This window comes from Pituophis catenifer, unplaced genomic scaffold (assembly GCF_029215685.1).
Source record: "Pituophis catenifer annectens isolate HBS135680 unplaced genomic scaffold, rPitCat1.0.hap2 SCAF_4, whole genome shotgun sequence".
NCBI classification, from domain to species: domain Eukaryota; kingdom Metazoa; phylum Chordata; class Lepidosauria; order Squamata; family Colubridae; genus Pituophis; species Pituophis catenifer.
This window is the reverse complement of record NW_027256884.1, coordinates 65,152,638-65,173,780: the sequence shown is the minus strand read 5'-3', so window position 1 is coordinate 65,173,780 and position 21,143 is coordinate 65,152,638. Positions and strand designations below refer to the sequence as shown.

The 21,143-nt window shown below is 35.6% G+C and overlaps 1 protein-coding gene across 1 annotated transcript in view; it reads left to right on the top strand.

Moving 5' to 3' along the window:
- TMEM47 (transmembrane protein 47) overlaps nt 1–20,318 on the top strand; it is a 71,818-nt gene extending 51,500 nt beyond the window's left edge. Inside the window, exon 3 of the mRNA XM_070943408.1 lies at nt 20,117–20,318. Within this exon, the coding sequence (XP_070799509.1) occupies nt 20,117–20,295 (179 nt within the window). The 3' untranslated portion in view covers nt 20,296–20,318. The remainder of the gene's footprint in view (nt 1–20,116) is intronic.
- Nucleotides 20,319–21,143: the final 825 nt, after the last annotated feature.

Sequence of the window (21,143 nt, the reverse complement as noted above, 5' to 3'; positions counted from 1 at the left end):
AACTTTGACTACTGCTGTGAAAGAAATGAAATGAATTACAGATATAGAATTAAATAATTTGAAAAGACAATTTAAGTCATTAATTCCCTATTCAGTGCAGGGATCAAAATTTAAACATCCTCAAGAGATTGTTTTTCAGCCTTTTACTGTGCTCACCAAGAAAGAGAAGTTCACATTTCCTTGATAAATGAATTAATTGTCCAAATGCTGTTATGCTGTTTCCACCAGGAAGTGTTTCCTAATATTTATTTCTATTCTATGTTCCTAGTACCATACTTAATAATACTTTTCTGTATCATGCATTGTGATGATAAGAGAAGAACTTTTGACATCTTCCTGCTCCACCCGCTCCCTTTCTCCTCCTCCTCCTCTGTCCCCTCTTCCTCCTCTACCTGTATATATGATTACACCCAAAATTACATTTGCTTTTCTAGCAGCCACACTATATTATTGTAATAAGCTTTTATTCTAGTATCCTTTTCACATTTACATTTTATTTCTTTTTCATAAATGAAGGACTTTGTATTTGTCTGCATTCATTTATCTTTTCAAACCTATCAATATCTTTTTGGATTTTGTTTTACTTTTATGATATGAAATGTGACAATATTCAAATATTTATTTAATTCAAATCATAATGATAATTCTGCAGCACATTCATTCAATACACATACATCCACCCAATCATTTGATGAGACATTGAGGAATACTGTTCAAGTACAATTTTTTGTTTAATGAACCTGCCATCTAGTCCATATTTAACTAGCTAGTTAATCAGAATTTCATGGGCCTTTTTATCACTTTCTCAACGTCAAGATATACATGCTTTTTCTACAATCTTTCAAGATATTGATAATCATAACTAGTGGTTTCTATTTCACCAATTTCTTTCTGCCACGTCTTTCAAAAATAGGGATAAAATGTGTTCTCATCAAACCATTTGATACTTTACCTATTCTTCATGATTTTTCAAAGTTAATAGACTGAGGTTTGGATAGACTATCAGCAAGTTCTTCAATTCTTTTTTCTTGGTTGGATGGTTGCTAGATTTAACAAAAGATTTTGATCCCTTTTAACAGGAATGCAGGTATTAGTTGCAGTAATGCAACTAATACTGCAGGAATGCAGTATATATAGATATATAGAAGATTAATAAAATAGCCAAGAGCAAAATGGATTAATGTATTGGTATGATTAAATACATATTGTGAATGATCAGTTTCACTTAGCCAAATTTAGTAAAAATGGATATTTAAAAAAACAAACATCTACACATTTCATTATTAATCTTCTGAACAAATTTGTTTAAAACTGTTTAGGTTATAAACAATATTCCACATTTTAATTAAAGAATTCAAATTAAAATAATGGAACTTATGTGCTTTTTCTACATATAGGTATCTCCTCAATTGTGAATTGTTGTTAGTTGCAAAGTCGTGTCCAACCCATTGCAACCCCATGGACAACGTTCCTCCAGGCCTTCCTGTCTTCTACCATCCTCTGGAGTCCATTTAGGCTCACGCCTACTGCTTCAGTGACTCCATCCAGCCACCTCATTCTCTGTCGTCCCCTTCTTCTTTTGCCCTCAATCCTTCCCAGTATTAGGCACTTCTCCAGTGAGTCCTTCCTTCTCATTAGGTGGCCAGAGTTTCATCTTCAGGACCTGGTCTTCTAAAGAGCAGTCAGGGTTGATCTCCTCTAGGACTGACCCATTTGATTGCCTTGCAGTCCAAGGGACCCACAGGAATTTTCTCCAGCACCATAGCTCAAAGGCCTCAATTCTTTGGCGCTCAGTCTTTCTTATGGTCCAATTTTCACAGCCATACATTGTAACTGGGAAAACCATAGCCTTGACTATACACACATTTTTTGGCAGGGTGATGTCTCTGCTTTTTAGAATGCTGTCTAGATTTGCCATAGCTTTCCTCCCCAGGTGTAAGAGTCTTTTAATTTCTTGGCTGCAATCCCGATCTGCAGTGATCTTGGAGCCCAGGAAAATAAAATCTGTCACTACCTCCATTTCTTCCCCATCTATTTGCCAGGAATTGAGAGGGCTGGATGCCATGATCTTAGTTTTCTTAATGTTGAGTTTCAAGCCAACTTTTGCACTCTCCTTCTTCACCCGGATCAAGAGGCTCTTTAGTTTCTCTTCGCTTTCTGCTATTAGAGTGGTATCATCTGCATATCTGAGGTTGTTGATATTTCTCCCAGCAACCTTAATTCCAACTTTTGATTAATCTAGCCCCGCCTTTCTCTCTTTTTTATTTTTTTTTAAATTTTATAAACAAACAAACATACAATACATAATCAATTGTTCAGTACTTCATCTGAGTACATCTTTTGTGTCTTCTTATTCTCCAATGTTAATCATTTCATATCATCATTTCATTTATTGTAATATTTCTCCCACATTTCTTACTTTGCTATTAATACATTTATCTTCTCTCTCCTCTTCCTTCTTCCCATGTTTCATTACAACATTACTCTATATATATTTCTTCTCTAACCAATGGTAAAATTGTCTCCATATCTTATAATATTCAGATTCCTTTCTTTCTTTAATTGTCAAAGTCAATCAATTCATTTCTGCACAATCCAATATTTTCTTAATTACTTCACCCTCTGTAGGAATTTTCTCTGCTTTCCATCTTTGTACAAATGCTATCCTCGCTGCAGTTATTATATGAATAATCAGATATATATTTTCTTTACTAAATTTCTCTGGTAGGATACCCAATAGGAACAGTTCATGTTTTAAATCTATATGTTGTTGTATCATTTCTTCAAACCATATTTTAACTTTAATCCAATAGGGTTTTTTTGCTTCTGGACATGTCCACCACATATAATAATACGATCCTGGTATCTGATGACATTTCCAGCAACCAGCTGATTTATCTTTAAATGTTTTTGCCAGTTTTTCAGGTGGCATGTGCTATCTGTAAAACATTTTATATTGATTTTCTTTATATGCTGTGGACATTGTTAATTTGTAATTCCTTTCCCATAATTGTTGCCATTTATCTAGCTCAATTGAATATCCAAATTTTTTTGCCCAAATATCATTTGTTCTTTTATTTGTTCTTCTTCTAAATCAATACTAAGTAAATAATTATATATATTTAAAATTATTTTATCATCTGTTCCTGTGAGTATCCTATCCAGTTCTGTCATTTCTAAATAAAACCCATATAATTTAGCATCTTTTTCATATCTTGTTCGTATTTGCATATCTCTCCATATTCTTCTATTTGTGCTAATAGTTTGGGACCTGTTATTTGAGGCTCTTCCAAAATAAAAACTAAGTCATCTGCAAAGGCTTGTAATTTATAGTCTTCTTTCTTAATTTTCATTCTTTTTATTTCTTCATTTCTTCTTATATTTCTATTTAACACTTCTAATGTTAATACAAATAACAATGGTGTTAATGAACATCCTTGCCTTGTACCTTTCATTATATTCACTTTTTCTGTCATCTCTCCATTCATCATTATTTTTACCAATTGCTTTTTATAAATTGTTTTTATCATATTTGTGAATCTCTCCCCAAACTTCATCATCTGTAATTGGTCTATCATAAATTGCCAATTCACGTTATCAAACACTTTCTGTGCATCTAGAAACATCATTGCCATTTCTTTTTCTGAGTGTACCTCATAATACTCCAAAGTATTCAAGATTATCTTCATATGGTCTCTAATTTGTCTCTTAGGTAAAAACCCATTTTGGTCCATATGAATTATTTCATTTAAAAGGTTTTTTTTTATTGAAAAAATACAAACAATCCGTAACTATTCCCAACAGAAAGAACTGTGGTGTGAATTTAATTTTTTTCTTCAAAATGTTTTGAATAATCCACCATATTTTTATCCAAAAAGCCTTAATTTTTTTACATGTCCACCATATATGAAAATATGTAGCATCTTCACACTCCCATAGCCAACACTTGGGTTGTAAGTTTGGATACATACAAGCTAGTTTTTTTGGATATAAATGCCATCTATAAAACATCTTGTAAAAATTCTCCCTTAGATTTTGTGCTTGTGTAAATCTTACATTTCTAACCCATATCTTTTCCCATGTTTTCATCATTATTGGTTCAGCTACATTTTGTGCCCATTTTATCATACAGTCCTTAACTAAATCTGTTTCTGAATCTATTTCCACTAATGCATTATACAACCTTTTTATATGCATTTGGCCTTTATCTCTTATTCGCTTTATCAAATTCTCATCCTGCTGCAAAATACCAGTTTTTTGATCTTCTCTCCATCTGTCCACAACTGTCCATACTGAAACCAAGTCTTAATAATCCCTTCTTCTCTTAATTGCTCCATAGATTTTAATTGTAATCTGACTCCTTCCTTATAGAGGAGTTCCTTATATGTAATCTTATCTTGCTTTTGCTCTAAATTTATGTTCTTTATCGCGTGTCTGGGTGCTGTCCATATTGGTAACCTATCATTTAATTTATATTTATACTTTTTCCAGACATGCAATAGAGCATTTCTTAATATATGACTTTTAAAAGTCTTATCTACTTTCTTATCATACACTAAGTAAGCATGCCAGCCATATACCAAACCATATCCTTCAATATTCAATATCTTTTCCTCCGTTAGATTTATCCAGTCTGTGATTGCTGAGAGGGCAGCAGCTTCATAGTACAGTCTTAAATTGGGCATTTTAAGGCCACCTCTTTCACGAGTATCTTGCAATATCTTTTGTTTAACTTGTGGTTTCTTCCCTGCCCACACAAATTTATTTATGCCCTTCTGCCATTCCTTCAAGTTTTCATCTTTTTTAAGTATAGGCATCATTTGAAAAAGAAATAAAAATTTTGGTAAAATATTCATTTTTACAGCGGCTATCCTTCCCAGCAAAGACAGTTGTAGTTTTTTCCAGTTGTCCATCTCTTTCTATATTTTGTGCCATAATGGTTCATAGTTGTACTGATATAATTTCATATTTGCAGTCATAATATAAATCGCCAGATATTTAACCTTCTTAACTACTTCAAATCCTGTTAACCTTTCTATCTCTTCTTTTTGGCTCCTAACCATATTTTTAGCTATTATTTTTGTTTTGGCTGCATTTATTTTAAAACCAGATACTTGTCCATATAAGCAGGTTATATCCATCAAGGCTGTAATCAATTGTACCGGTTGGGTTAAGGTAACAACCAGGTCATCCGCAAATGCTCGCAACTTGTACTCATGCTGTCTAATTTTAATTCCCTTTATTGTATTCATCTCGCGTATCTTGTTTAATAGAATTTCCAGTGTCAAAACAAACAATAACGGAGACAAGGGACAACCTTGCCTTGTTCCTTTTTCTATGTTAAAAGCATCTGTTAAACCACCATTAACTATTATTTGCGCTGTTTGTTTTTGATATATTGCCTTAATAGATTGTACAAATTGTTCTCCAAATTGCATCCTTTCTATTAATTTTAGTAAAAATTGCCAATTCAATCTATCAAAGGCTTTCTCAGCATCCAAAAACACTAGCACTGCAGGGAACTGGTTGTTCCTTCCCAGATACTCTAATAAATTAACAATTTGCCTTACATTACTCTTCATTTGTCTACCATTTATAAAACCAGTTTATCATGGTGAATCATTTGCTGCATGACTATCATTAATCTATTTGCCAAAATTTTAGCAAATATCTTATAGTCTGTATTTAATAATGAAATTGGCCTATAATTTTTAGGATCTATATCATCATGCCCTTCTTTTGGGATCAACGAGATAAATGCTGTCTTCCAAGTTGGAGGTACCTCTCCTCCCTGTTGTATATTGTTAAATAATTCTTTCAATGGTTCTACCATTTTCTCCTGTAAAGTTTTATAATAAATAGCTGTCAAACCATCCGTCCCAGGAGCTTTACCCACTTTCAACTGCTTAATTGCTAACACAATTTCCTCGGAAGTTATCAATTGATTTAAACTATCCCTCTGCTCATTTGAAATTGTATAAATATTCTCTTTTTGCAAATATCTATCTATATCTATATCTTTAATTTTATCACCAGTATACAGCCTCGAATAAAACTCTAAAAAAGATTTTTTAATCAGTTGTTGCTCATAAACCTCTTTACCCTTATATTTTATTTTCTCTATTGTCCTTGATTTTTGCTTTTTCCTTAACAAATATGCTAACCACCTGCCTGGTTTATTGGCATTGTAAAAAGTATTATGTTTTGCATATCGCAAATTAGTTGCCACTTGATCTGCTATTAACATATTAAATTGACCTTTCAATAAATTGATTGCCTCTTTGATTTTCTTATCTGTTGGATTAGCTATTAAAGCCCGTTCCTGTTTACTAATCTCATCTTCTAATTCTTTTCTTTTTGCCCCCTGTTTCTTTCTGTATTTATTATTCAAATATATCAAAATTCCTCGCATATATGCTTTACTTGCATCCCATACCATTTCCATAGATGTGCCCTTTTGCATATTCATAACAAAAAATTCTTTCATAAATTTTTTACACTCTTTTACATTTTCTTCATATCTAAACAAATTATCATTTAACCTCCAGGACCTCCTGGGCCCTTTCCCATACTCCAATTCCAGCCAAACTGGACTATGGTCTGTCAATGTTCTTGAGCAAATCTTTGTATTCTTCACCCTAGATAAAAGATCATTAGTAATTAATATAAAATCAATCCTTGAAAAGGAATATGTCTGTCTGAGAAAAAAGTAAAATCTTTTTCTTCCGGGTTTCTTTCACACCAAATATCTCTCAACTCCCAATCATCCATCATTTCCCAAAACACTTTGGGCAATTTTGCTCTTGTTAACACATTTTGTTTAGGTCCCTTCTTGTCTTTTTTAACGTCCAAAACACCATTCCGGTCCCCTAACAGGATACAAGTTTTATATGCCCACTGTGTCAATTTCAAGGGTAGTAAATTATAAAAATTTTCTTGTTGTTGATTCAGGGCATAAACTCCGATTACAAGTATTTTTTTCTCCTTTTATTAAAAGTTCTATTGCTAAAAATCTTCCTTGGTCATCTGCTTCAATTAATTTAGCAACTAAGTCTCTTTTCAGATATATAACTCTTCCATTTGTCTTTTCTGGTGCTGCTGCTACATAATGTGTACCAAGTCTTGCATTTATCAAATATTTTTGATCTTGTATTCTCTTGTAAGCAAATTACTTCATTCTTGAATTGCTTAAGATAGTGAAATATTTTTCTTCTTTTCTGTGGAGAATTCAAGCCGTTAACGTTCCAAGTCAAAAATCTAGTTCCCATCTCTGGGTCTTTGGAGCCTCTGGAGCAAATCTTGATGATCTGATCTCATTTGACTTTTAGGTCTTGCTCCCCCCCACTGCTCCTGTTTTAGTAGTATCTTGGATCATTTCTTGAGTTACTATCTGGGATTGTTGCTGTCTTAATTCTTCCTTGAGTCTAGCTGTCACCGAACTGGTCTGTCTTTGATCCTTTGGTTCCTGCGATAAATCAATTAGCGCCAACTCTTGAGCAGCCATTTGAATTTGTAATATTTCTTCTTGACCAGCCAAAGCTCCCCCCTGAACTACTGTCAGTTGCTCTTCTGTCTCACCTTCCATTACTTCCTTCTTTCTTTTGCCTTCTGGTGATTTAGTTGATTTGGGTGTGCCAGCCTTTAATACATTAATATAAAAATCTCTTGCTTTCCAAATTGTATTAAGCCGATGCCTCTCTCCTGAGTAAGTCACCATTAGTCCAGTTGGCACCTTCCATCTGTACTGTATCTGGCGTTTTCTCAGTTCATCCACCAGAAAAGCATACTCCCTTCTAGCTCTCAAAATCTTAGGGGGGATTTCTTTCATTGTCATCACTTCCTGGCCTTCCACCCGAAGCTTGTTTTTAAAAGTAGCCTGTAACATTTCATTACGTACTCTCCTTGCAGTAAAGTATATCACAATGTCTCTTGGTAAATGTTTCTGTCTAGCAACCCAGGAATTAACGCGGTACAGCTTGTCAATCTGCCAGCCCAGATCATTTTTTGACTCCCCCACCAGCGGTGCTAATGCCTCTGACATCATTTCTTTCAAATTCTCTTGTTTATTCTCCTTCACCCCTCTGAATCTTAAAGCAAATTCCATATCTCTGTATTGTATCATTGTTACATCATTTTCAGCCCTTTGAATTCTGTTTTGGGCTTCTCCTAATTTACTATCCAAAATTTCCGAAGATCGTTTAATTTCCTCAACTCTATCATCCACCATTTCAATATTGCCTGCCAAACACTTAAATGCCATTAATATATCATCCCTAATCTTCTGATTGCGAGTTGCAATCTCATCTGACACAGCCTGTATTTTTTCATTAGTTTCCTTAATTTTTTCCATCAATCACATCAACAATTTTATTTTGGGTGACTTGGAGGGCTTGTTGTAACATTTCCAACATTAAAATCTGTGGATCCACTGGAGGAGCAAGAATTTGTAATCTAGGAATATGAGCTGGGGAGCTACCAGCACTCCCTGTTCCTTTAGTGGGAACAGTTTTTACAGACTTTGAGGCCATTTCCAGTTTAAAATTAGTCTTTATATTTAATCAGAGCCAAAAAGAAAAGTTCCTCAAAAGATTTCCCAATATTAATTAACGTTTAAAGTCCTCCTTCTGTCAGCACAAAAGCTTTTTTTTTTAGGCGAAGGGCTGCCAGCAAAACGAAACTTTTCCTGTAGCTTTCAGTTTTCCCCGCCCTTTCAAGCTTCAATCGCCATTTTGTTGCAAAGTGCTAAGTAGGCTCTAGACCTGTGATGGCGAACCTATGGCATGAGTGCCACAGCTGGCACGCAGAGCCCTCTCTGTGGGCACGTGAGCCATTGGCCACTCATATCCACTGTGCATGTGCACGCGCCTCCTGCCTGCCAGCTGATTTTTGGGATATGCAGGGGGGTGCATGTGTGGGAGGCAGGGGAAGCGACAGGGGGAGTGGTGTGCATGTTCCAGGAGAGCAGAAATGGGCCCATTTCCAGCCTCTGAAGGGGCCTCCAGAGCGCGGGGAGATTGTTTTCGCCCTCCCAGAGGCTCAAATTAAGCCTCCAGAGCCAGGGGAGGGCGAAAAATGGGTCTCCTGGAAGTTACGGAAATCCGGAAATGGGCCCGCATTTAGCAAATGCAGGTTGCTAAAATTTTTGAATCCCACCCCTCACATGCATGTGTGAGGGGAAGGGAGTCGCATGCGCATGCACGGGAGGAGTGGGGACGTCGTGCACATGCATGAGATGTGTGCATTGCATTATGGGTGCCAGCACTCATGCGCACTGTCATGCATATACACGCACGCTTTTGGCACCCAAAGAGAAAAAGGTTAGCCATCACTGCTCTAGACATTGGAGTTAGGTAAAAAATACTTGCAGTCTGATTTCTCTTTGCTCGTTCCGCCTGCTGTTAGTTCAAGATGTTGATTCCCTCATTTCCATTCAGCAAAATTGGTCGCGGCTTCTAAATCCGCTAATTAGCGGAGACGTCCCTGGTCTGGAGCGGCTTGACAGGCTTTTAGGGAGCACGCACCCTTCGTGCCCCAGGATCTTTCCTAGGGTGTTTGGGGGGGCTCTACCTCCACCTGCCTGCTCTTCTCTCTCCCCTTTGCCCGGGGAGAGAATTCCAAGCCTCCAGACAGCGTTTGTCGGCTGTTCTGGGGCTTTAACAGAGCCAGGGAACAGACGCTCTCAAAAGAACGTCTTCGAGGCTCGCAGAGCCAACCGGAAGTCCATTTAAAAGTTTTTTTTCGCCATTATTGTGGCAAAAATCTTATAATCCACATTCAGCAATGAAATTGGTCTGTAATTTTTAACTTGTAGTAAATCTGTATCTTCTTTAGGTATAAGTGTGACATAAGCCTCCATCCAAGAATCTGGAATCTTTCCTTTCACCAGTAATTCATTAAATAAGTCCAGCATTACATTACTCAACACGTCTTGGAATGATTTATATAGTTCTGCTGATAGTCCATCTGGTCCTGGTGTTTTCCCATTTTTTTCTTTTTTAATTGCCTCTGTCAATTCCATCATTGATATTCTTTCTTCTAATATTTCCTTATATAGTTCAGGTATTTTAGGTAAATCAGATTTCTCTAAAAAATGTTTTATCTTTCCATCAGATATCTTCTCTTGATTGTATAATTTTTCATAATAGTCTTGAATTTTTTTTTCTTTTCTTCATTTCTATAACATATCTTTCCTTTTTCATCTTGTAGTTGATTAATTAACTTCTCTTTTTCTTTTTTCATTTTGTATGCCAACCATCTGCCTGGTTTATTTGCATTTTCAAAAAAATACTGTTTGGCGGACCTCAATTTATGTGCCAAAAATTCTTTTTTTATTATTTTACTTTTTTTTTATTGCAAAAGTTTTACAATTACATTTTCACCCCATTTCCCCCCCCAACCCACCCCTCACTCCCCACCCTAACCCGCCCAAACCCCCCCTAACCCTCCCCCCTGACTTCCACAGAATATAATCCCATCAAAATCCCCTTTATATAAAACTTGAACCCTTCAAACCCCCTTATAATTTTTTCTCTTCACAAGTCATACATTTCTATTTTTATATAGTACTTTCAGTGAAAAGCTATTTGATACTTCCTAACTTGATATTTATTCTGCACATAATCTATCCATTTTTTCCATTCCCATTCATAAGTCTCTTGTGAGCGATCTTTTAAATATGCTGAAATCTTCGCCATCTCCGCAAAACTGGCCATCTTCAAAGTCCATTCTTCAATAGTGGGTAGAGCTTCATTTTTCCAATATTTACCTATCAATAATCTCGCTGCTGTTATCATGTACAATATCAACTTAGTTTCATCCAATGTAAAACCCTTTACTATACCCAATAGAAACAATTGTGGAGAAAATTGATTTTTTTTCTTCAAAACATTCTGCATAACCCACCATATTTTTATCCAAAAAGCCTTAACTTTCTTGCAATTCCACCAAACATGGTAATATGTAGCATCTAAACAATCACATCTCCAACATTTTGGCTGAACATTAGGATACATACAGGATAATTTCTTGGGATCTAAATGCCATCTGTAAAACATTTTATAGAAATTTTCACTCAAATTCTGCGATTGTGTAAATTTAACATTCTGAACCCATATTTTCTCCCATGTTTCCAACATTACTGGTTCTGCAAAATTCTGAGCCCATTTAATCATACAATCTTTAACCAATTCAGTTTCTGAATCCCTTTCTAACAAAACATTATATAGCCTTTTAATATGCATTGGACCTTTCTCTTTTATATGTCTAACCAATTCTTCCTCATGCAACATAATACCAGTTTTTTGGTCCTCTTTCCATCTCAGTTGAAGTTGATTATATTGTAACCAAGTTAGATTAATCCCTTCATCCAACAGTGTCTCTAATGTCTTTAGTTGCCATCTGCCCGCATCTGTAAAAAGAACTTCTTTATATAAAACCCCCCCGAGTGACATTATATTTGTATTCCACATAATATGACCAAGATCCAGCCATAGCGGTATTTTGTAATCCCATTTGAGTCGGTGCTTCTTCCAAACTCTCATCAAAGAATCTCTAAGTATATGGCTTTTAAATACTTTATCCACTTTGTTTTCATAAAATAAGTAAGCGTGCCAACCAAATTCAAGATCAAAGCTTTCTATATTCAATATTCCAGTCTTTTTCCTTCCAAACCAATCGCTTGCTTGAGTCAAAGCTGCTGCTTCATAATATAACTGTAGGTTTGGAAGTTTAAGGCCTCCCCTTTCTGGAACATCTTGCATAATTTTCATTTTCACTCTCGATTTTTTCTCGTTCCAGACAAACTTATTCACTCCACTTTGCCATTCTTTCAGTTGTTTATCACTTTTAAGCACCGGAATCATTTGAAACAAAAAAAGGAATCTTGGCAAAATGTTCATCTTAACTGCTGCTATTCTTCCAAGTAACGAAAGCTGCAGTTTTTTCCAAGTCTCCATATCTTTTTGTACATCTCGCCATAACACCTCATAATTATTTTGAAATAGTTTCATATTTGATTCTGCAACCTGAACTCCTAGATATTTAACCTTTGGTACAATCTCAAAACCTGCCCTCCTTTCAAGTTCGTGTTTTCGATCTTGTGTCATATTTTTAACTATCATCTTAGTTTTTTTCTGGTTCAGTCTAAATCCTGATACTGTACCATAATCTTTTATAATGTCTTTCATCTGGATTATTGATTCCACCGGCTGTGTTAGGGTAACAACCAGATCATCTGCAAATGCCCTTATTCTGTAATCCTCTTGCCTTATCACTATACCTTTCAAGCTGTTCGAATCCCGTATTGTATTCAACAAGACTTCTAGTGTTAAAATAAATAACAAAGGGGATAACGGACAACCTTGTCTTGTTCCTTTTTCAATTTTAAAATCTGTTGTCAAACTTCCATTAATAATAATCTGTGCCTTTTGCTCTTGGTAGATTGCTGAAACCGCCTGTATAAATTGATCCCCAAAGTCCATCTTTTTTAAAGTCTTTAATAGAAAATTCCAATCCACTCTATCAAAGGCTTTCTCCGCATCCAAGAAAGCCAGCACTGCAGGGATCTGTTTATTCTTCTCAAGATATTCCAGTAAATCTATAACTTGCCTTACATTGTCCTTCATATATCTACCCTCTATAAATCCCGCTTGATCATCGTGAATCACCTCTTGAATTACTGGCATCAACCTGTTGGCTAGTACTTTTGCATAAATTTTGTAATCATTATTCAGAAGAGATATTGGTCTATAGTTCTCCGGTTTTTTAGGACCTGCTTGCTCTTTTGGTATCAAAGAAATATAAGCTGTTTTCCATGATGGGGGTATTTTACCCCCTTGTTGTATGTTACAAAATAAGTCTCTAAGTTGTTCCACCATTTCTGCTTGCAAAGTTTTATAATACACTGCAGTCAAGCCAACCGTTCCAGGAGCTTTGGCAGTTTTCAGTTGTTTAATTGCTGCAATTATCTCCTCAACTGTTATAGGGTAATTCATTCTTTCCTTTGGTTGGTTAGTAACTTTTGTAACTCTTTTATTTTCTAAGTATTTTTCTATAAGTCCATTCTGTATGTCATCTTTAGCATATAATTTAGTATAATAATCTACAAAAACTTCTTTAATTAATTTTTGTTGATGAATTTTTTCCCTCCAATATCAATACAGTCGATAGTCCGCATACTCTGCTTCTTCCTTAATGTATAGGCCAGCCATCTGCCCGGTTTATTGGCATTACAAAATGTATTATGCTTTGCATATTGTAAATTTATTGCAACCTGTTCCGCCATAAGCATTTGGAATTGATCTTTCAAAAGTTTTATAGCACCACGTATTCTTTCATCTGTTGGATTTTTGATAAGTAACTGTTCTTTTTTCTTTATTTCTGCTTCAATTTCGGATCTTTTATTTTGTCTGTTCAATTTATGTTTAGAGTTCATGTAAATGAGTACCCCTCTCATATACGCTTTACTCGCATCCCACACAATTTCAATAGGGGTACCCTTGTTCAAATTAATTTCAAAAAATTCTTTCATCTGCTTCTTAAGTTCTATTATATTTTTTTCATATCTAAACAAATTTTCATTTAATCTCCATGATCTTCTCTCAATTTTTCCAGTCTCAATTTCTATCCATACTGGACTATGATCAGATAGAGTTCTTGGAAAGATTTTAGTTCTTTTTGTTTTAACAAGTAAATCATTTGATAATAAAATAAAATCAATCCTTGAAAAGGATCTATGTCTATCAGAAAAAAGAGTATAGTCCAAATCTTTTGAATTATATATTCTCCAGACATCTTTTAATTCCAAATCTTCTTTCATATCAAAAAAAGTTTGTGGTAGTCTGATCCTTGACTTCGCCAGACTTTTTTTATCTAGTTTAGAATCAATTACTCCATTCCAGTCTCCCATAATCAAAATAGATCTATAATCCCATTGCAATATTTTAGTATGCAAAATTTTATAAAAGTGATCCTGTTGTTGGTTAGGAGCATAAATTCCAATCACAAGAATTTGGCCATGTACAGTATACAGTTCAATTGCTACAAACCTACCACCTTCATCTGCTTCTATAATTTTAGCTGATAGTCTTTTATTTATATAAATAACCACGCCATTCTTTTTTTCCAAGTTTGAAGCTATAAAATGTGTTCCTAATTTTGAATTTATCAAATATTTAGGCATCAGCACAAACCTGTCTCAAATCTTGCCGATCATTCTCCTTAATACCTCTAATTCTTATAGCAAATTCCATGGACCGGAATTGCATCATTGTGATTTCGTTTTCAACTCTCTGCATCTTATTATCCACATCAGAAATTTTAAAATCAGTATCCTTTATTTTAACATTCACTTCTGATTTAAATTCTTCCAATTTAGAATCCACTTTAATAATAATTTCTGACAGGCCAGAAACCACATTTGATAATTTATCAGTCACCTTGCCATAATTCTCTTTCACCAAGTTTTTCATTTCACTAATTTCCTGCTTGATTTCCTGTTGAGATTTTTGAAATTTATCTTCCATTTCCTGTTGAGATTTTTGAAAATTATCATCCAAAGCCTGAGTGATAATTTTTTTTAAACTTTCAAAATCAAACTGCTCTTCAGGCTTGTGTGTGGGGGATCCCCCCCCTGCTGCCTTGCTTTCCTGTTTTTTAGAAGCCATTCTGCCACGTAAGTTAGATTTTCTAAAAAGGGAAATCCTTTTTCCTCTTCCAGCACCACAAAGTCCTCTAAAAAAGTCCCCCAGTTTTAGTCAGATTAGAAGTAGAATTAGACTTGTGCGAGATCAGCTTGCTTTAAAAAGGATTTTTTCCCCCTCTTCTCCTGTTTGCTTGCTACAAGCAGCGCAACAATGTAGCTTGTTGGAGTAGCTTTAAAAGATCACTCTCCCTTACAGCTTGTTAACTTGTTAACGCTGGAGCGGCGCCATCTTTTCAAGCCGCTTCCGCTCGCTCTAATTTTTAGTCAAATCGGGAAGTCACAAAAGAAAGAAAATACTTGCAGTTTCTTGGTTTCAGGGTTCAGGTTTTTTTCCCCGCTAGTTGATAAAGTTAATTTCAATTAATTTTTGTGTTTGCTGCTGCCGGCTTGCTCTGCAGAAAGCAGAGTCGTCCCACGCCGTCCGGAGTCTTCGCAAGTTGGGAGGGAGCCGCGCCTGTTTCCTCCCCAGTAGCAAACTTCTGGGGGCTCACAGGGGCTCGACCTGCACCTTGCTTACTCTCTCCTTCAAATCCTGCAGATTCTGGAGTTTCCAAGCTGTTTCTCACAATCGAAGCGGCTCTACAAACGGCGGGGCTGGCGGTCCTTAGAAAGGCACCATCTTCACCGGGAGCCAGCAAAACCAGAAGTCTTATGTGCCAAAAATTCTTGTTCAATTAAATTTAATTCATGTTTTTTCAATTCCATTTGTTTTTTAACTTATCTTTTTGTGGGTTTTTCTGTAATTCTTTCTCTAGTCTTTTATATTCTTCTAATTTCTTCTGCATTTGTCTTTTATTTTTATTTTTTTCTTCAAATATGTTATCGCCAATCCTCTAATATATGCTTTCATTGTATCCCATACGTTTTGGAGTGATATATCTTCCTTTTTGTTTATTTTATTAGCCCCACCTTTCTCATGATGTGCTCTACATATAAGTTAAATAGGCAGGGTAACAGTGCACAGCCTTGCCCAACTCATTTCCCAATTTTGAACCAATCAGTGGTTCCGTGTCCAGTTCTCACTGTTGCTTCTTGACTCGCATATAGGTTTCTCAAGAGACAGATAAGATGGTCTGGTACTCCTATCTCTTTAAGAACTTGCCACAATTTGTTGTGATCCACATAATCAAAGGCTTTAGCATAGTCAATGAAGCAGAAGTAGATGTTTTTTCTGGAACTCGCTAGGTTTCTCCATGATCCAGCGTTTGTTGGCAATTTGATCTCTAGTTACTCTGCCTCTTTGAAATCCTGCCTGTACTTCTGGTAGTTCTCGATCCACATACTGGTGGAGCCTAGCTTGTAGGATTTTAAGCATGACTTTACTAGCATGTGAAATGAGTGCAATGGTGTGATAATTTGAACACTCTTTGGCATTGCCTTTCTTTGGAATTGGAATGTAAACTGACCTTTTCCAATCCTGTGGCCACTGTTGAGTTTTCCAAATTTGCTTGCAAATTAAGTGTAACACTTTTACTGCATCATCTTTTATTATTTATTTATTTATTTATTTATTTATTTATTTATTTATTTATTTATTATTGCGATTTATATGCCGCCTTTCTCCCAAGGGACTCAGGGCAGCTTACAAAAATGACAATTTCCAATACAAATCACAATAAAATTAAAATCAACAGCCCAATTAAAACAATTTAAAATTATAACAATGTACACCCAAAACGGATCAGTTGAGCTGACGAAAGAGCCACATCTTCAGTTCATGACGGAAGGAAAGGAGGTCGGGGGCTGTCCTGAGCTGGGTGGGCAATCCATTCCAGAGGGTCGGGGCTCCCACAGAGAACGCTGTCCTCCTGGGGGCCATCAGCCAACATTGTTTGGCCAACGGCACCCTGAGGAGGCCCACTCTGTGAGAGCACACGGGACGATGGGAGAGCGGCAGGAGATGGTCCTGCAAGTACCTCGGGCCTAAGCCATGAAGGGCTTTATAGGTAAGTACCAGCACCTTGAAACGAATCCAGAATGCCACTGGCAGCCAGTGCAGCTCATGCAGGAGAGGTGTTACACAGGAGTATCGAGAAACCCCCGTAATTACCCGCGCGGCTGCATTCTGGACTAGCTGGAGCCTCCGGATGCATCCCAAGGGCAGCCCCATGTAGAGGGTGTTACAGTAGTCCAACTTTTAAGATTTTGAATAGCTCATCTGGAATACTTCCTAAGGCCCATTTGACTTCACACTCTAGGATGTCTGGCTTGAGGTCAGTGACCACCCCATTGTGATTATCAGGTCATCTCTTGGGTTGTTGGAAAAGAGTGTTTGCTATGACCATCGTATTCTCTTGACAAAATTCTATCAGCCAGTGGCCTGCTTCATTTTGCACTCCAAGGCCAAACTTGTTATTCTGGTTATCTTTTGGCTTCCTGCTTTAGCATTCCAATTCCCCATGATGATAAGAACATCATTTTTGGGTGTTAATTCTAAAAGGTGCTGTAGGGCTTCATAGAACCAGTCAATTTCATCCTCTTCAGCACCAGTGGTTGGGGCATAGACTTGGATTCCTGTGATATTGAATGGTTTGCCTTGGATTCGAACTGAGATCATTCTGTCATTTTGGGGATTATATCCCAGTATTGCTTTTCCTATTCTTTTATTTATTATGAAGGCTACTCCATTTCTTCTGAGTGATTCTTGCCCACAGTAGTATATCTGATGGTCATCTGAATTAAATTCACTCATTCCTGTCCATTTTAGTTAGCTGATTCCTAAGATGTCGATGTTCAGTCTTGTCATCTTTTGTTTGACCACCTCCAGCTTGCCTTGATTCATGGATCTTACATTCCAGGTTTCTATGGAGAATAGATCTTTACAGCATTGGACTTTCCTTTCACCACCAGGTGACTGGGCTTTGGCCCAGTCGCTTCACTCTTTCTGGCACTACTAGTACTAGCCCTCTGCTCTTCCCCAGTAGCATATTGGACACTTTCCAACCTGAGGGGCTCATCTTCCAGTGTCATATCTTTTTTTCCTTTTGGTACTGTCCATGGGGTTTTTTCTCAGAAACTCTCTGAAAAGTTTTGTTTATAAAGAAGAAACAAATGTTTATAAAGTAACAAGTTACATTTCTTGAACTATGTCAGTTTAAGTGGCAGATGAAACAATAAATAATAGACTATTTCATAAAAATTCAACAGCTATGGGTTGTTAGGGGGAGTGTAAGGCTTTTGGTCCATACATCATCGGATCCAGTTTGAAGAGTTTTTCACTGCTATATTGAAATTATTTTACTGTGTTTTAATTCTGTATGTCTCTGCTTTTCGGTTTCTGTCTCTCTGTCTTACACCTCTGTATTGTACCTGCTATGTAGTATTTTTATGATAGGGCCAAAATCTTCTGTTCCTTTTGTTGTATGTATTTTTTTGTTTCTTTCTACGTTTGAAAGATTACTGAGATTCATATTTTTCCTAGGATTATACGTATCAGTTTACATATGATATGATATAGAAGATATATATATTTCTTCTTTGAATAACAACAAATCTTCTGGTCATTGGAGCCCACAGATCTGCTTTTTACCTGAGCCAGGGGTGGTATTACTTTATGGTACCATATCAATATCTTTGGTTAACTGAAATGGAAATATACTGTAGCAACAGCCAATGCTGGAGTTTTTGTAAACAATTTAATGTCAGACAAGTAATATAAATTTCCCTCTTGATGTTTATGTACAAACATGCCCTAAATGTTTGCCCTAAATGCAAGTCCTAAAGATGCTTACAAGACAGGGAGGGTGAATCAATATTCCCCTTTGGAATTATCAGTGAAAATGCAGAGATAAAAGTATTTTAGCAAATAAGAATTTTAGATTGATCATTAGTCTGCATTAATATTAGTATTATTAGCATTAATTGAGAAAATAAGTTACTATATTTAATGTGTTAGTGAAAACAGAACAACTATATATGAGATAGACAAAATCCTCCAAGGTACAGAAGATAAAATTGATTTAAAAAATTTACAATTATTTATTAAGATACAAATTGGAAGAGGAGATAGTTAAATAAAATATGATAATTTGGGCAAAAAATTTCGGATACAACATTGAATGAGATAAATGGGAGAAATTATGGAACAAAAATTATAAACTGACAATGTGTATCCTATAAAGAAAATCTGTATAAAATGTTTTACGGGTGGCACTTGCCACCAGCCAGATTGGCAAAGATGTTTCTCAATACCTCACCAACGTGTTGGAAATGCAAACAGCAAAAGGGAACATATTACCACATGTGGTGGTCCTGCCACAAAATGAAACAATATTGGAGTAGAATCAGACCACAATTAGAAGAAATAATCAAACAAAAGATAAAGATGAGGCCAGGAACATTTTTATTAGGAATATTCTCAGGGTCATATAAAAAAGAAATACAATATTTAATTATCCATATTGCTACAGCAGCTCAGAATTGGAAAAATTATAATATACAATCCGAAGATAATCTGATCAGAAAAGCTTTGGAACGTGTGGAGATGAACAAATTAACAAAGGAGATACAAGAAAAAGAGGAAATAGAATATTACTTAGTGTGGGAGAAATGGTATGAATGGTTGGAGGAGAGAGATAAAAGGAAGGGAAAAATTAAATAATGGTCGAAATAGGAGTTGAAGTATAATTGCTAATATGAGGAAACAAAAATTGTAGAAATAGAAGTGGGTACACGGGTATTGTTATGTATATATGTAAATAAATAAATAAATATTAGAAGTAAATGTATAAAAGATATTGTAGAAATAAGGGAGGAAAAATGTGTAAGTATGAAATTCTTGACTGATGCGAAACTGTTGAAACAGAAAGTGTTAAGTCTTTTTGTTTTTAAAAAATGCTTAATAATTTTTTTTTAAAAAAAGGAAACAGAACAAGTAGCATTTACAAAATAAAACTGCAGACCCTATGATTCATTAGGATTTTTTAATATCAATATTTAGGATTTTCAAATTATGTATTGCCCTAGTCCTCAGTACTCTTCAATAATCAGAGTTGTGCATTTCTGTATCAAGCAGGCATAACTTCTAATGCCATATGGATTTTTATATAGTTCTACTACGTATCAGAATTTTTTTTTACAACATTCCCTAAAATGCATTCTTCTTTGTCTGCAATCCTTTCCAATTATAACTGATTTCATACACAGACATTACAAATATATGAAATTTTATAAATGATTTTCAATTAAGAATGGCATATAGTAATATATTTCATTGCTGTTGATAAAACAACTTTGCTGGCTTTGTAAAAAAAATAATTCTAATTTAGAATATTGAAATACAAGGTTTCTAATCCAGTCCAGGAAGGGGCATATGTTAATTTTAAAATATGTTCTGAGGATTTTGTGTTGAATTTGTACTAGATAATTGAGACATGTTATATCTGACTCCCTCTCCCCCTCCTCTTTTTTTTCCAGTGGTTCTTCAGGTGTGCAGTCTTGTCCTTTACCCAGTCAAGTTCATTGAAACTGTCAACTTAAGAATATACCATGAGTTCAACTGGGGCTATGGCCTGGCTTGGGGTGCAACTATATTTTCATTTGGGGGTGCCATACTTTATTGTCTGAACCCTAAGAACTACGAAGACTACTATTAAAGGAAACTTCTTCTTTTGTAAGGAAAGGAATAAAACAAGGATTGTCCTGTCTTTTATAAGTGTTTTTAGTACTTTTGTAGAGTGTCAAGCTGTCTACTCCATTGATTTATTAGCAAATTATTTTTGGCTATAACTACTGCAAATAGCTTTTTAACCTGTCTTTTAAAAAAACCTGATATATTACATCTGCTACATCTGTAGTGAAATGAAAGAAGTGGCAGCTATGGTAAAGGAGGTAATGGATATGAGAAAAAGCAGTTGTATTTGTTATAGTCTATTAGCACAAAAAATGTGCAATTCCCTCTTTATACCATACATGATGATATATGTTGAAATATGCTGAAGTTTACCAACTTAGGCTCCTTCTTGTATTGGTCCTGGGACTCTTACACAAAATAAACAACTGAATGACTAGATGCTGAGAGAAGACAACTGATTAGTACATGCATTCAACAATTCTCAAACAAGATGAGTTTGTAGATTTTTCAGCCAGCTGTGGTATGTCAATAAGTCAAAACTTAGAACATATTCTTCATTTTATGTGTTTGGACATTCAGCCTCAGCTGTAACCAAGTTCTAGAAATAATGTGGAGAATGACATAAATCTATTGAGAATTTTTAAAGGTGGGGGGAGCAGGGAAAATATGCACGAGTTACTTTTATCTTGATGCTATTTCATTTCTAAGCACCACAGTAAAGTTTTCATGAGCAGTGTTTGAAAATGCTTTATAGAAGGCTGTTATTGATATCTCTGTAATTATAGAACTATGGAGATAGAACCCGACACCCTTAAATAATGATAGAGTGCAGGCAGGAAGCTCTTAAATGGCTGTCAATTTATAAGAGTT